This window comes from Primulina huaijiensis, chromosome 3, assembly GCF_012295235.1.
Source record: "Primulina huaijiensis isolate GDHJ02 chromosome 3, ASM1229523v2, whole genome shotgun sequence".
Classification (NCBI taxonomy): Eukaryota; Viridiplantae; Streptophyta; class Magnoliopsida; order Lamiales; family Gesneriaceae; genus Primulina; species Primulina huaijiensis.
This window is the reverse complement of record NC_133308.1, coordinates 30,059,506-30,071,553: the sequence shown is the minus strand read 5'-3', so window position 1 is coordinate 30,071,553 and position 12,048 is coordinate 30,059,506. Positions and strand designations below refer to the sequence as shown.

General features: G+C 36.1%; 3 protein-coding genes across 5 annotated transcripts; all 3 read right to left on the bottom strand.

The window, feature by feature from the left end:
- Nucleotides 1-649: 649 nt before the first annotated feature.
- Nucleotides 650-3,410, bottom strand: LOC140974587 (uncharacterized methyltransferase At1g78140, chloroplastic-like). The gene is made up of 8 exons (XM_073438149.1): nt 3,095-3,410; nt 2,663-2,766; nt 2,412-2,552; nt 2,031-2,115; nt 1,764-1,957; nt 1,543-1,654; nt 1,104-1,211; nt 650-968 (listed from the first exon to the last, which is right to left on the bottom strand). Exons 1-8 carry the CDS (start codon nt 3,284-3,286, stop codon nt 822-824), a joined length of 1,083 nt encoding a protein of 360 aa, XP_073294250.1. The 5' UTR covers nt 3,287-3,410; the 3' UTR covers nt 650-821.
- Nucleotides 3,411-3,645: 235 nt separating this feature from the next.
- Nucleotides 3,646-6,486, bottom strand: LOC140974588 (annexin Gh1-like). Its single transcript, XM_073438150.1, has 5 exons — nt 6,243-6,486; nt 5,499-5,644; nt 4,945-5,163; nt 4,351-4,563; nt 3,646-4,203 (listed from the first exon to the last, which is right to left on the bottom strand). Exons 1-5 carry the CDS (start codon nt 6,316-6,318, stop codon nt 3,907-3,909), a joined length of 951 nt encoding a protein of 316 aa, XP_073294251.1. The 5' UTR covers nt 6,319-6,486; the 3' UTR covers nt 3,646-3,906.
- A 773-nt stretch (nt 6,487-7,259) lies between these two features.
- LOC140974585 (uncharacterized) lies at nt 7,260-11,641 on the bottom strand. 3 transcript variants are annotated; one of them, XR_012174814.1, is made up of 10 exons: nt 11,476-11,641; nt 11,329-11,407; nt 10,147-10,226; nt 9,978-10,044; nt 9,629-9,700; nt 8,896-9,132; nt 8,625-8,805; nt 8,411-8,546; nt 7,801-8,161; nt 7,260-7,688 (listed from the first exon to the last, which is right to left on the bottom strand). XR_012174814.1 is itself a non-coding variant. In XM_073438147.1 (8 exons), the coding sequence occupies exons 1-8, from the start codon at nt 11,549-11,551 to the stop codon at nt 8,541-8,543; spliced, it is 798 nt and encodes a 265-aa protein (XP_073294248.1). In that variant the 5' UTR covers nt 11,552-11,641; the 3' UTR covers nt 7,432-8,540. The 3 variants fall into 3 exon arrangements, 2 of the variants coding, with proteins under 2 accessions (XP_073294248.1, XP_073294249.1); XM_073438147.1 differs by having other exon boundaries at nt 7,432-8,546; XM_073438148.1 differs by lacking the exons at nt 7,260-7,688; nt 7,801-8,161 and having other exon boundaries at nt 8,169-8,546; nt 8,625-8,784.
- Between the last annotated feature and the right edge of the window lie 407 nt (nt 11,642-12,048).

The following is a 12,048-nucleotide window of genomic DNA, read 5'->3' as shown; positions in this document are numbered from 1 at the left end:
TGGATAATTAAAAAAAATTAAGAATTGGAATTGTATTTATATCTAATTTATTATACACTTATTTGTTTTTTTCTAGAAAAATTGATTCCCATTTGATCTCAATCAGGTCCAATCGGATTTCAATCCAGTTTAATTCAGATTTAGATTAAATTACACTATCAATCCGACAAATCGAAACCAGTCCAATCCGGTATCCTACAGGATTAGCTCGGTTTCATCACTCGGCCGGAACAAGTTTAATCATGCCTACAACTAACCGATTAAGCTAAGCTAAGCTAAAAAGGAAATTGTTTGTCCTTGTTCCGTAACATGTCAAAATATTAACCACATCCTAGATATGTCTAGGTCTTTAGCCGCCTGACTTGTAAAGAAATACAAGCCACAAATAGTTATTCCATTTTTCTCCTGCCTACGGAGGATTAATTTTTGGTAATATCAGAAGATTTGTCGCCACAAAATAAACCAGACAATGTCGATGATATTTACGTTGGCCAGTCCCTTGTTCCCAACAAAACGGTGTGCGTTACAATAATAACTTTTTGAGACAAAATACTCAAGTAAATAAGCAAGATTCTTTTCTTTAATCATTTCATTTGATATATAACGAAAATTATTATTCGAAGATGTACCAACTTGCATGGGGGAATATAAAATTATACATTCTAATTTTATTTAATAATAAGTAACAATGAGCGCCTTGTATTTTGACATATACATATTTCACACCTCAGAGTGTTTCAGTTGTAGGTGTAAACATTTCTATGAAGGGTCGGTCAGTCTTGGATTTCAAGTATACAACGGAAAGCACGACACAAACTCACCTATAACTCAACAGGTTTCATGGCTGAGATCATTACGAACCTTCGATTTCTGGTGCAAGTAAAACCGGTAAGCCCGCACGATGTGCAGAGATCTTCGAGTTCTTTCTCTGATAAAAATGCATGACTGCCTGTGACTTCTGCAAGGGTCTGCAATCGCAAAACAATTGCACTGCAATCATTAAGGTTGAGATTGAAAGTTTCGAATTTTCAAATAGAAACGGTTGTTAAGCTTCAACATTTTGACAGTTCCATCAGTCTATAGATAACGTCAAGTAAACATGCCTGACGTAGAGGTCTACGTAGAGGAGCATATGAGAGGAGACCATCTAGAATGTAAGTTGTAGCGACAAATATTCCTCCAGGTTTTAACACGCGACTTATTTCTGCTACCTGTTATATAACGACAGAATATAACATCAGCTCATTACTGTTTGATGGAAATAGCTTTAACCTTTGGCCTAATCCCACGATTCCATGAAATTCCCACCTTTCATATTGAAAAGATATGAAGAACAAGAATTGCAGGCACAAAACAAGAACAAAACCGATAAACAGATGAGATCTGGGAAACCATTCTGTCCTTTGCAGTAGATCTATCAAATTTTGGTGGACACGTTCCGAAGGTTTAAACCAAAATTTTATTTCAAAGTATCAGTCATGATGGCTGTCAATCAGCGGCACACAGACAAAATGGGACATATTAAGATTGAGGTATTCTTACCGCTGCTGATGGTGAAGGCCAGCAGTGCAAAGCAGCACCGGCATGCACAGCATCCACAGTATGGGAAGCAAATGGAAGCCTTGAGATATCAGCTCTAACCAGGATTAAGTTCCTATGAAAAACCAATTTGAAAAACAAACAAATCTACAATCAAATTTCAAAAGCAGGTGCAAGAAATGTCACGAGCAAATTATTCAAGTATTTATGTAAAAAAAACATACTCATCAGGAAAGTTGTCTTCTTGCTTAATGAATTCGTAGCATTGTTCTAACATAGTCTCGGAAAAGTCCAAGCCAACAACAAGGGAAAATAATCCACTCTTGGCAAAAAGTCTAGAAAACATCCCACTTCCGCAACTTGCATCAATAATATTTCCACCCAAAATTGGCTTGAGGTAAGTTTTGATCAGTTCAAACTGCAGTCAAATCCATTAAGCAAAATAAGCAAAGGCATTTGTCAACAAAAGTTAATGTCGGATGATCAGTTACCTCCTTTTCTGGGCCTGGAAAACCTCCTAAAAAAGAGAAACTTTGTCGCCACCCTCTTTCATAGAGAAATGATACCAAAGGCAACCTGTTTGAATGAAGAGTTCATCCATTAAACTTGAGAAACAAGTCTGTAAAGTACACGTTATTAGCACATGTTAGCTGATTAGCAAATGAGCAATTGGCACATGTATCAGACCCAACTGCATTTGAAGTCACAGATAGTTTAGCCATGAGCAGATGATCAGAAAGGTAATAAGAGATCCAACATCATTTTAATTTCACAAAATTATTGGCCTTTATGAACAAGCTAGTCGGTGAAATATGATGTTACAATAAAAAAACAATATTTGAACACATCATGAATCCAAGAATGTTAGTCACCTAAAAATCTCGGTAGAGGCTGCCTTAGACTCGCCATACACCTTCCCACCACCAGTTACTGTCAAGTCAATATGTGACTCGTTGCCAGAATACAACTTCCTGCATTTTTGGCACTGCAAACTACAACGAGCTAAAGACTCCCTGCACGATGCATTCAAGTTTCAATTCCTATTAATAAGACCAAATGATGGATAATAAAATCATCAGCAAATATGTATAAATGATCAGTTGTCGAGTTTCACATCACTCACAAAGATAACCCAGGTTGGCTGTTCCAAATTAATGGCTCGTAGCAAATGGGACAAGATAAAATCTTATTGCGCAAATTTAGCTTCACCTCATCCACAACAGGTTCCTATATTCAAAAGCGGATTAAAAATTGAGAAGTAAATTTATAATTCGATATTCACAATGATGTCAGTAAATTGTTTCAAACTGCAAAAAGAAATGATATTTTAGGTCCATATAGGTCGAATTTTATTAAAGCGTCGTAATTAATTATTGAGATAAACAGAGAGCCATTCATGCATTGATCAAGCAAGATGTAAGTTGTGAATGAATTTAATCCCACAATCCTTTTCCAACAGTTGGAGTGAATTTTCATATTTCCGAACACCAATTAAAGCCTAACAATTTGACAATAGGTACCCGAGAAATTACATGAATAAAAGAAGGAAAATTACGGGTTTAGCTTCGACAAAGGAAGTGGATGAAGCTCGAACTTCCGGCGGACAAAGACGAAAGGAGCGAAGGGTTTCCGGGATGGAAAGAAATGGCTTCACCACATTGAGGCGGCGCGGTATTGAGTCGCACCCACGTTGACTCGGCAGTAACACAGCAGCTGACAGGTTGTTGCAGGCACCCACTGCTCCCATGATTACAGATATTTCAAGAATTTGACCTCAAGATGCTAAGACTGAAATGATGATGTTTTATTTTATTTCGTTGTTAATTTTTTTGGAAATGAAATTATATGTATCCTTTTCTTGTAGCTTTTATATAGATTAATATATGTAAAATGTATAAAAAAATCCGAAACGTGTGAGGATTGATCTGTTTATGCTGGTCCTCTGGCGTGGGGTAATACTCTCCAGAAATGCTGGCGGCACATACTCAGTGGGAACAATTCTTGAAATTCTGCCCATCAGAATATGTAATATCTGAGGCAGTGAACCAGAAATTATAGCAGCAAGGAATCATAGATTATACTTTTTTTAAAATAAATGTGCGTGAATTGTAAAAATAATTCTTTATTAATACACACATGATATAATGTATGATAACATATATTATACAGGAATTTTTTTATATTGAATTGAATACATAAAGAGAGAGAGATCCAAGAATCGCAGCCTCATGTTCAGCAATTCTCAATGTGGACGCAGTAGAATAAATAAGTTTTCATGTAACACACCTCACAAAACAACAAAGTTCGATCAAGATGATTCGATATTATTTGTTTATTTATCCGGTTCAAAACGCCAAAAGGGGAGACTCAAGCTTCCCCATGTCCGATGAGGGCGAGAAGCATATCCTCGTAATCTCCTGTAGTATCCTTAGCAATGGCTCGATCCAGAGGCACACTAGTTCTTCTGTGATACTCATCTATGATAACTTTCATGTCAACTTCAGCCCTTGTGACAACTACTCTGGTTAAGGCTCCTTCGTCAGTCCCACGATTATTTATTGCAAGCCGGATGACCTTTTCAAAATACTTCTCGGGGTAAACCAAACACTTCACCGTGGCTCTCAGAATGGAGAGGTACTCGTCTTTAGGATCAGCTTTCAAATCCTGTTATAATAATTGTCAGAAAATCAAACAACAAACTCCAGTTTCAAATCTTATATTATTTAGATAACTTTACATTCAATGATAATAATATATACAGGTAAAAGGAACAAATATTTGAGCCTCAGCACTGTGCATATGCATTCATACCTTGTTTATATCGTTCCCAAATTCATTTTTGTACTGATTAAGTGTTGCATTGATTTGTGCCTTGCTCCTCGTGGCCAATATCCTGATGAGATCATCGTCGCTGCAAGCCTTCTCTGAGATTTTCTCGTGTAGAATTTTAGCTTCTCTTTTGGCCAGAGTCAAGTCCACATCATCCCCACAATAGCGATAGGAGCTCACTAAGGGAACCAAAAGCTGAAAGAAATCAACCATCTGTTAAATAGCTATTTTTTAACCAGTAACAAAAATTCGTGTATGTCGATCCATAGTGGTTTCTGACAACAATATAGGTTCAAGAACTAGAGTGACTATACTATCTAAGTAAAAAAGTGGGCTAAATTTCCCATACACCGATCTGCAGGATATAAAACAACAGATTTTTCGACATTGGACTAGGTGCAACAGTGCTACAAGAGAATATAGCTATAGATCACGGCTTAAACAAAATTATCCAAAAGAACCAGCACAAGCATCCTTACAAATGATCAAAGTGTTGGGTTTAAAGCTATAATATACTCGTGGAAATGGTCAAATTTAGCATGAAATAGTTCTTTGTTTTTTTTTTTCTTTTTCTACCTTTCTGAAGTCTCCAGTTGTGTGATAAGCAACGTCTTCCTCAAGTGACCTTTTAAAACGAGTATGATAAGCATCCCTAGCCAAAAGCAATTCTTTTGGTGATCTTGCACATGCTATCTCCACGAGAACTTGATTGCTCGATGTCCACCTCTTTGTAGCTTCATTAGCAATATATGCATCTCTCTCCGGAGGGTCCAGCGTCCAGAGCATCACAACCCTCTGGCGTATACATTTGAAAACACGAATGAAATAAAATAGAATAATACTGGCTCCACGACAAAAATAAGTAACTATAGTCTCAGTCTTTCATGATGACACATAATCAAGTTTATTCTTTTCTGGGGAGGATGTACAAATAATCAAGTTTATTCTTTTCTGGGGAGGATGTCAAGGAAGGTCCCCAAGAACTGATGAACCCATGACCAAATAGTCAAACATGTTGTAGGTGGAAGCTTATGGTGTAGGTTTTCATGGTCAATCCCAAGTTTTACTCTTGCTGCAGGAACCCATAACACAAACGATAAGAAAAACAAATATAAAAACTATCAGGTAACCTCAAAATCATTTGTTAGTTCTTTATCCAAGGCTTTGAGCAAATCTTCTCCGTAGGTCTCTGCATAAACTTGTCGAATCAGCTTGCGTTGTGCGGCATTTCTGTGGGCCAAAATGGATATGATCAACCCCTCTTTGGTACCCCATCCTGAAAATCCGGTAAAAAGAAATCAATATTCAAAGTAAATATTGCAAACGGCCAGTATATACAATGACATTACATTAGTACAAAGACAAGACAGTGATAAAATTATACAATACTAATATTATCGAATAAGTAACTATGATGTTGATCCGCCATATCCATTTTCTTCGTACTAATATCAAAATATAAGTTTTGTCCCTCCTCGAAACACCATTTGCCATTGTCCGACACAGGGTACTTACTAATTAAAACTCAGGATCTAACAAAATCTGAAAATGGTAGATTCATATACTGCTTCGAAATCATCTAACCGAACGTGCGTTTGAGAGAGTCGATTAAGACCCAATGACATTTGGATCAAAACTCCAGAATGATAAATAAAATGCAAAATTTTGGACGATTCAATCCGCCGATGCTCCAGTCACAGATCAAAGGATTTAGACCAAAAAAAAATTAGCAGGGATTCTTACATGTTTACCGAAGACATACATAATCGCATCGGGATCAGTCAAACAAGGGATCGAACTAATTCCATAACACCCTTTTAACACAAGAAAAGAACACAAACACGCAAAACGAATCTGGGTTGATCAAAAGCTACCTGAAAATGCTTTGTGGAGTTGTTCACAGTCCTCGGCTACAGAGGGAACTTGTGCTGGTACACAAAGGGTCGACATTTTCTTTTCTTTCTTTGGCTGAGCGATGATTTGGGTAGTGTGGGTAGAAATCCGAAAACGCGCCGGTATGAATGACACGGGCAGCCTTTAAACAATGCATTAGGATTCCAGATTTTGACACGTACCTGCCGAATATGATGGCATTTGTAGGATTGTGTTTGGAGCATGGACCTTTAAAACTAGGACGTGGACGCACACGATTTTCATATATTCAACCGTCCGGTCCGGTCCGCACATGGTGGCATTTCTTTTGGCAAGTAAAATGTAAATATTTTTTTTATTCGTTAAAAAATATATAATTTATTTTTATTCGTTATACCGATCATAATCAAGACATTTTAATTTACATAATTGCTTATTTTTCATTACAAAAAACACGTTCCTTAACATAACAAATTAATCAATGGCAAGGTTGTCTTTATGACTAAAACTTCATAGTTGGCTTTCGGCAACCACACCCCAATCCCTCCTATAGATAATAATATAAACTTCATCAAGAAGAAAAAAGCCGATTGAAATTTCTATTATTTGCATTTTAATTTGTAAAATTACTATTGCTAAAGTTTCAAGAATATGTTAGACTGGAAATTTTAAATTTTGAAATCAATAGCACGTCGTTTCAAAACATGTTTTGTTTTCAAAATTCGATTTTTCGTGTTGTGCAAAGGGTATACTAATAATAAAAATACAAAATAAAAAGTATAGTATAATGCATATAATATTTGATCAAGGCCGATGATTGAACCTTAGACGTCCACACAAACACAATTTCAATAGAATCGACACGGTCGATCAGAAACTGAATGCAGCAGCGTTGCAAAAACTTATCAAATGCTTTCAATTTAACCAATGAAATATTTAAAAATTATACGTAAAAAATTAAAAATACTTGAAATAAACTTTTGTAAACACCACCAAAATCAACTATTTAAGACCAGAACTTAATCAATTATACTCGAGATTTACTTGAGATTTTCTTAAATAATTTTGAAACATGTTCCAGATACAACATAATATCCTCCCAAAATCTCTTTGCTGAGCTCTGAGTTTAAACCACCCAAAGCAAGATGTAAACGTGTAATATACATTGCGAACAAGACTTGAATACAGAAATGACCCCAAATATGGAAAACCAGGCTCGAAGATCAGGATTGGCATGCGCACATAATTTACAGAAGGTAAATTAAACGCGGATCCCTAGCATAAACTAGGGATTCTGATGGAATAAAACTGGAAATGAATGCAAGTAAAACAATGGAGAAAAGGATTTGAGAAGACTCAATCAAACTTCAATTCAGCGACCAAAACTGATCTACGACAATCTACAAGATTATCAGGTATCACTTCACAGCTACAGCAGCGATCTCATGCTGTGACAATACAACTAATATCAGATTATAGCTATGTCATTTCTCATCAAATAGCAGCGAACAAAATCCAAATAGAACACCAGCAATGGGGGGAAATCAGTTAATATCTTACCACCATCCTCGAGTATCTTTGACAAAAATGAACGCCTGGGGGTTGATATTTCTCAGCAAATAAAGGATTTATTTGTCAATAGCCTCAGCTACATGGTACTTACAAAACTCTCATTAATTCTCAAAATCATAAGCAAGAAAAAGTTAGGATGGTAATGGGCCAAAATCAGAATTTTAATGTGCTGCAATACTTAGTACACCGTAAAAAGTTTGTTTAGACACCTGTTCATTACCAGCAAGAAATTAAAACAATCGACAGCAAAGTAAAATCAGTATCAACAGCTGCTGCATCATCTAAACACAGCATCAATAGCTACTGCATCATCTCGTCAATCAGCAGCAACTACTTCTCACGAGCACAACTATATCAGGCCAGTAAAGTTTACATATGAGTCAAATGTTCAATGATCCACATCCAGGATAAACATTCACAAAAGCTAATTACCGAGAGTTGAATAAATACTAAATAGAAAATTACGACAAACTTCACGTGACACTATAAATAGCAAAGGGAAACAAAAGCTTAGACACTGTTCAAGTAGCAACCATAGCAAGGTGCAAAGACCATCAAACATGACATAGGATTTCATAACAGTTGAGAAAAATGCAACCTTCAAAGTAATCTTGAAGACATCACATCACTAATAGCAACCACTACATAGAAATATCCAATTTATCCAAGACAACTGCTGCAAAAGAAGTTGTATCAAGTCATTATCGCATCGAGCAGCACCAGCACCTTTATTCCTGAAAAAAAGATACAATAAAGCATTGTCAAGAACAATTCCAATCAAGCTAATGATTCAAGTGGGTTCCAACACTCACATCAGCTTCAGAACCTGGAGATGGGCTTCGAGAACCATCACGAATAACACGAGGAGAGACACTCTTTGGAGTGGCTGATCGTTCTTTGTGATTCTTAGCATCTGGACTTTCATCCATAGACAGAGATCTCCTTGGAGATGGGCTTAGTCGAGGACTAAGACTGCGACGAACAGGGGAAGCACTGTCGAGTGTGCCAAACGTATCATCACAAAACTAATTTATGAACATGTTGTACAACTCAAGATAAACAAAGGTAATAATAAAGAAATACCTTCCATAAGACCGACTTCGACTGCGTCGCTCATCATTATACTTGCCTCTTCCACGGTCTCTGCGATAAGCAGGACTCCGACTGTGGCTCCAACTTTGGCTCCTGCTCCTGCCATGGTGCCGACGATCCCTGTTCCTGCCAACATCACGCTCACGTTCACGTTCACGTTCATATCTACCTCCACTTCTACTACGGCTCCTATTCCGGTAATCCTTGTCCTTGTAATCATCTTTGTGCCTAGATCGATTTGTTTTGAGTCAGGACAATTGACTAAGAAAGATACTTGATTACAAAATACAAGCGCTCGGCATCTCAATTAGGGAAAACCAAAAAATGTACTTTCTTTCGATTTTTTGTCATTGAATAGATAGATTTTCTACAGAATGTATCATCTGTAAAAAATTATTAACTCCTGAATAAATTCAAGTGAATCTAGAAAATTAGTCTCCAAATATTAAGTAACTGCACAGAATCTGGTCGCGTAGATGACCATAGATAAACAGTGAGCAAATTAGCAAAGCTGTTGAATATGGCTCTTCCATTCCATGTTACAGGGAACTGGAAAAAAAATTCAAAAATTCAAATGCCAGACACATCATAACCCATCACACGATTCACATAAATGCAAATATTTACTTTTCTGCAGTTACATGTCCAAGATACCTCCAAGCTGATGTAAATCAAGAGTTTGAACCGTCATGTACTTAATAAACATGAGAAAAAGGTTATATACCTTGGCCGAGGACTGCGACTTCTAGATCGCCTTCTGGACTTGTAAACAGGTTCTGAAATTCTCCCCTTGTGACTGATGAAAAAGAACATTAAAGTTTGATAAGTTGGCATTTCTAATCAAATTACTACCAATCAATTGCACAAACGAATGACAATTCAAAACAGCAACCCAACAAAGTTCTTGAACAAATTCTAGTAACATAACCAGTGAAATTTTAGCAGAGAGTAATATTCTGTAAGTGATTCCTTTTCCAACAGGTAATACAAACTTTAAAAAGAATCCTCCAAGAAAGAAACTACACACATAACAAAAAGACCAAAAAAGAATAGTGAGGGAACAGCCAACATACATTTTTTCAGCGTCCGGGCCATACTTTGCAAATTGAACCATTATTTCTCGCCCATCAACAACTCTTCCTGCACATGAAAGAGTTAAAATTTTCCATGATAAAAAATGACTATGATCTAACAGATTAACACACTTCAAAATCCATTTCTCCACCTGTCCCACAAACTTACCGTCTAGCTTTTCAACCGCCTTTGCAGCCTCTTCCTGATACTTATATCGCACGAATGCAAAGCCCCTCGAGTCTCCAGTCCTAATGTACGACAGTGACAGTATATAGCACTTCAGCTAAACACAAAGAAGTTTACAGCCAAAATTGAGAGAGAAAATATAACCTCCAATTACACATTTCTGAGCAGCTCAAATTGACATTTTAGGGCAAAATGCACGTGCCACCTCAAAGTTCAGACTGCATCTCGCCTGAACTTAAAAGCCTCACTTTTAAATATTCAGATCAAACCCACTTCATACAGTTAAATGCACACTTTACCCAGCCCATCGTTAAATAGTCCAACTGAAACACTCCAATCATCCAACTAAAATATGTCCTTAACCTTTCATCAATGTAACATTAAATTACTCCTACGATTATGGAGATGTTTACATCTAAATTTCCCATTTATTGCAAAATGTCATAAAATAGAGAGAAGTGTCAATATACACATTCAAAAGGTTGACACCTATTTTATCTTACTCCATAAAAAATGAAAATATAATGGGATCACAAATTTTTATGATAAAATAAATATGAAGTTCTTATCTGTGACTGTTTTATCTCAAAAGACAAAAGGGATTAAAGCGGGACAGGTTGAGTGAGAGAGAGTATGGTCGAATATTAAGGGAGAGCGGAAATGGAGATGAAGAGACAAGGGCCAACCAAATATATAAACATGGGTAGCACCTTACCAAATTCTTGATTGTTTAAAACCACAGGTGCATATGCAATTATGATGCAATAGTGCTTTAACTCTAAACAAACTACGGTGGAATAAAATAATAGCATGGAATTACAAGGAACATTCAGGGACTTATGAGTCGTAGACATCTTTATCGATGGTAAACCATAACAATCAAACAGATCTACATTCTTGTAAACTAGTAGAGAAGCTCTATGACATATTTAGAAAACACAACCCCACTTGGATGTTTGTGACCTCACGTCAGAATTAGAAAGTAATATACTGATATTTGAAATTAATATTCACTTTTTATCAATTTTTAATAACTACAACAAAAATTGCAGATTAAGATTTAATTGAATACATGTTCTCAAATATATCCATAAATTCACGGGCACCGTATATTTCGTTGCATGGTCGCTAATTACATATAACATAAAATTTCCAAACACGTACCTCCGGTCCCTGGGGATGAAAACATCAACTACTTTTCCATACTTGTCAAAAAGGGGAAACAAATCATCTGCCGTCGTACCTAAAAGAACCGATAAATGAGAAAATTTAACCAGAAAGACCAACAAAGTGTAGAAAAAGATGTCCTACGGAAAGTGATGTTGAGGACGAGAAGAGAATAGGTGTCTCTGATGTCCGGCGGCCCAGATCTACCAAAGTGCGACATGCTTCTGTCGACAGAGAAGGGAGAATTTTGCCGTGGCCGAGGTTTTAGGGTTCTGGTTAACTGCCACCGGCCTAAGAAGAAATCGTGTATATAATATGCGTGCTGGTATACAAAAATCATAAATCGCTAAATAATTTGTATTTAAATATCATATATCAATAATACATTTTTAAAATTTTATATCAATTTTTTAATTGATAAATGACATGTGACCCAAAGAGTATATAAACATTTTTGTTTGGATCAAACACGTATTTTTTTTTTTTTTTGACAAAACGAACTCATGTTTAGTTTTGAAAATTTAAAGATAATTTATATATTTTTTAGATATTTTTTATTAATAATATAATATAATAATATATCGAAAAATATTTTGAAAGTATAAATTCCTTTTCTCCCGAATGCACTTAGATCGTTCAACCATATTTTTTAAAAAATAAATAAATATGTTGAAATACATGCACAATTGCTCGGATTTCCACATTTAAAAAAAAAAA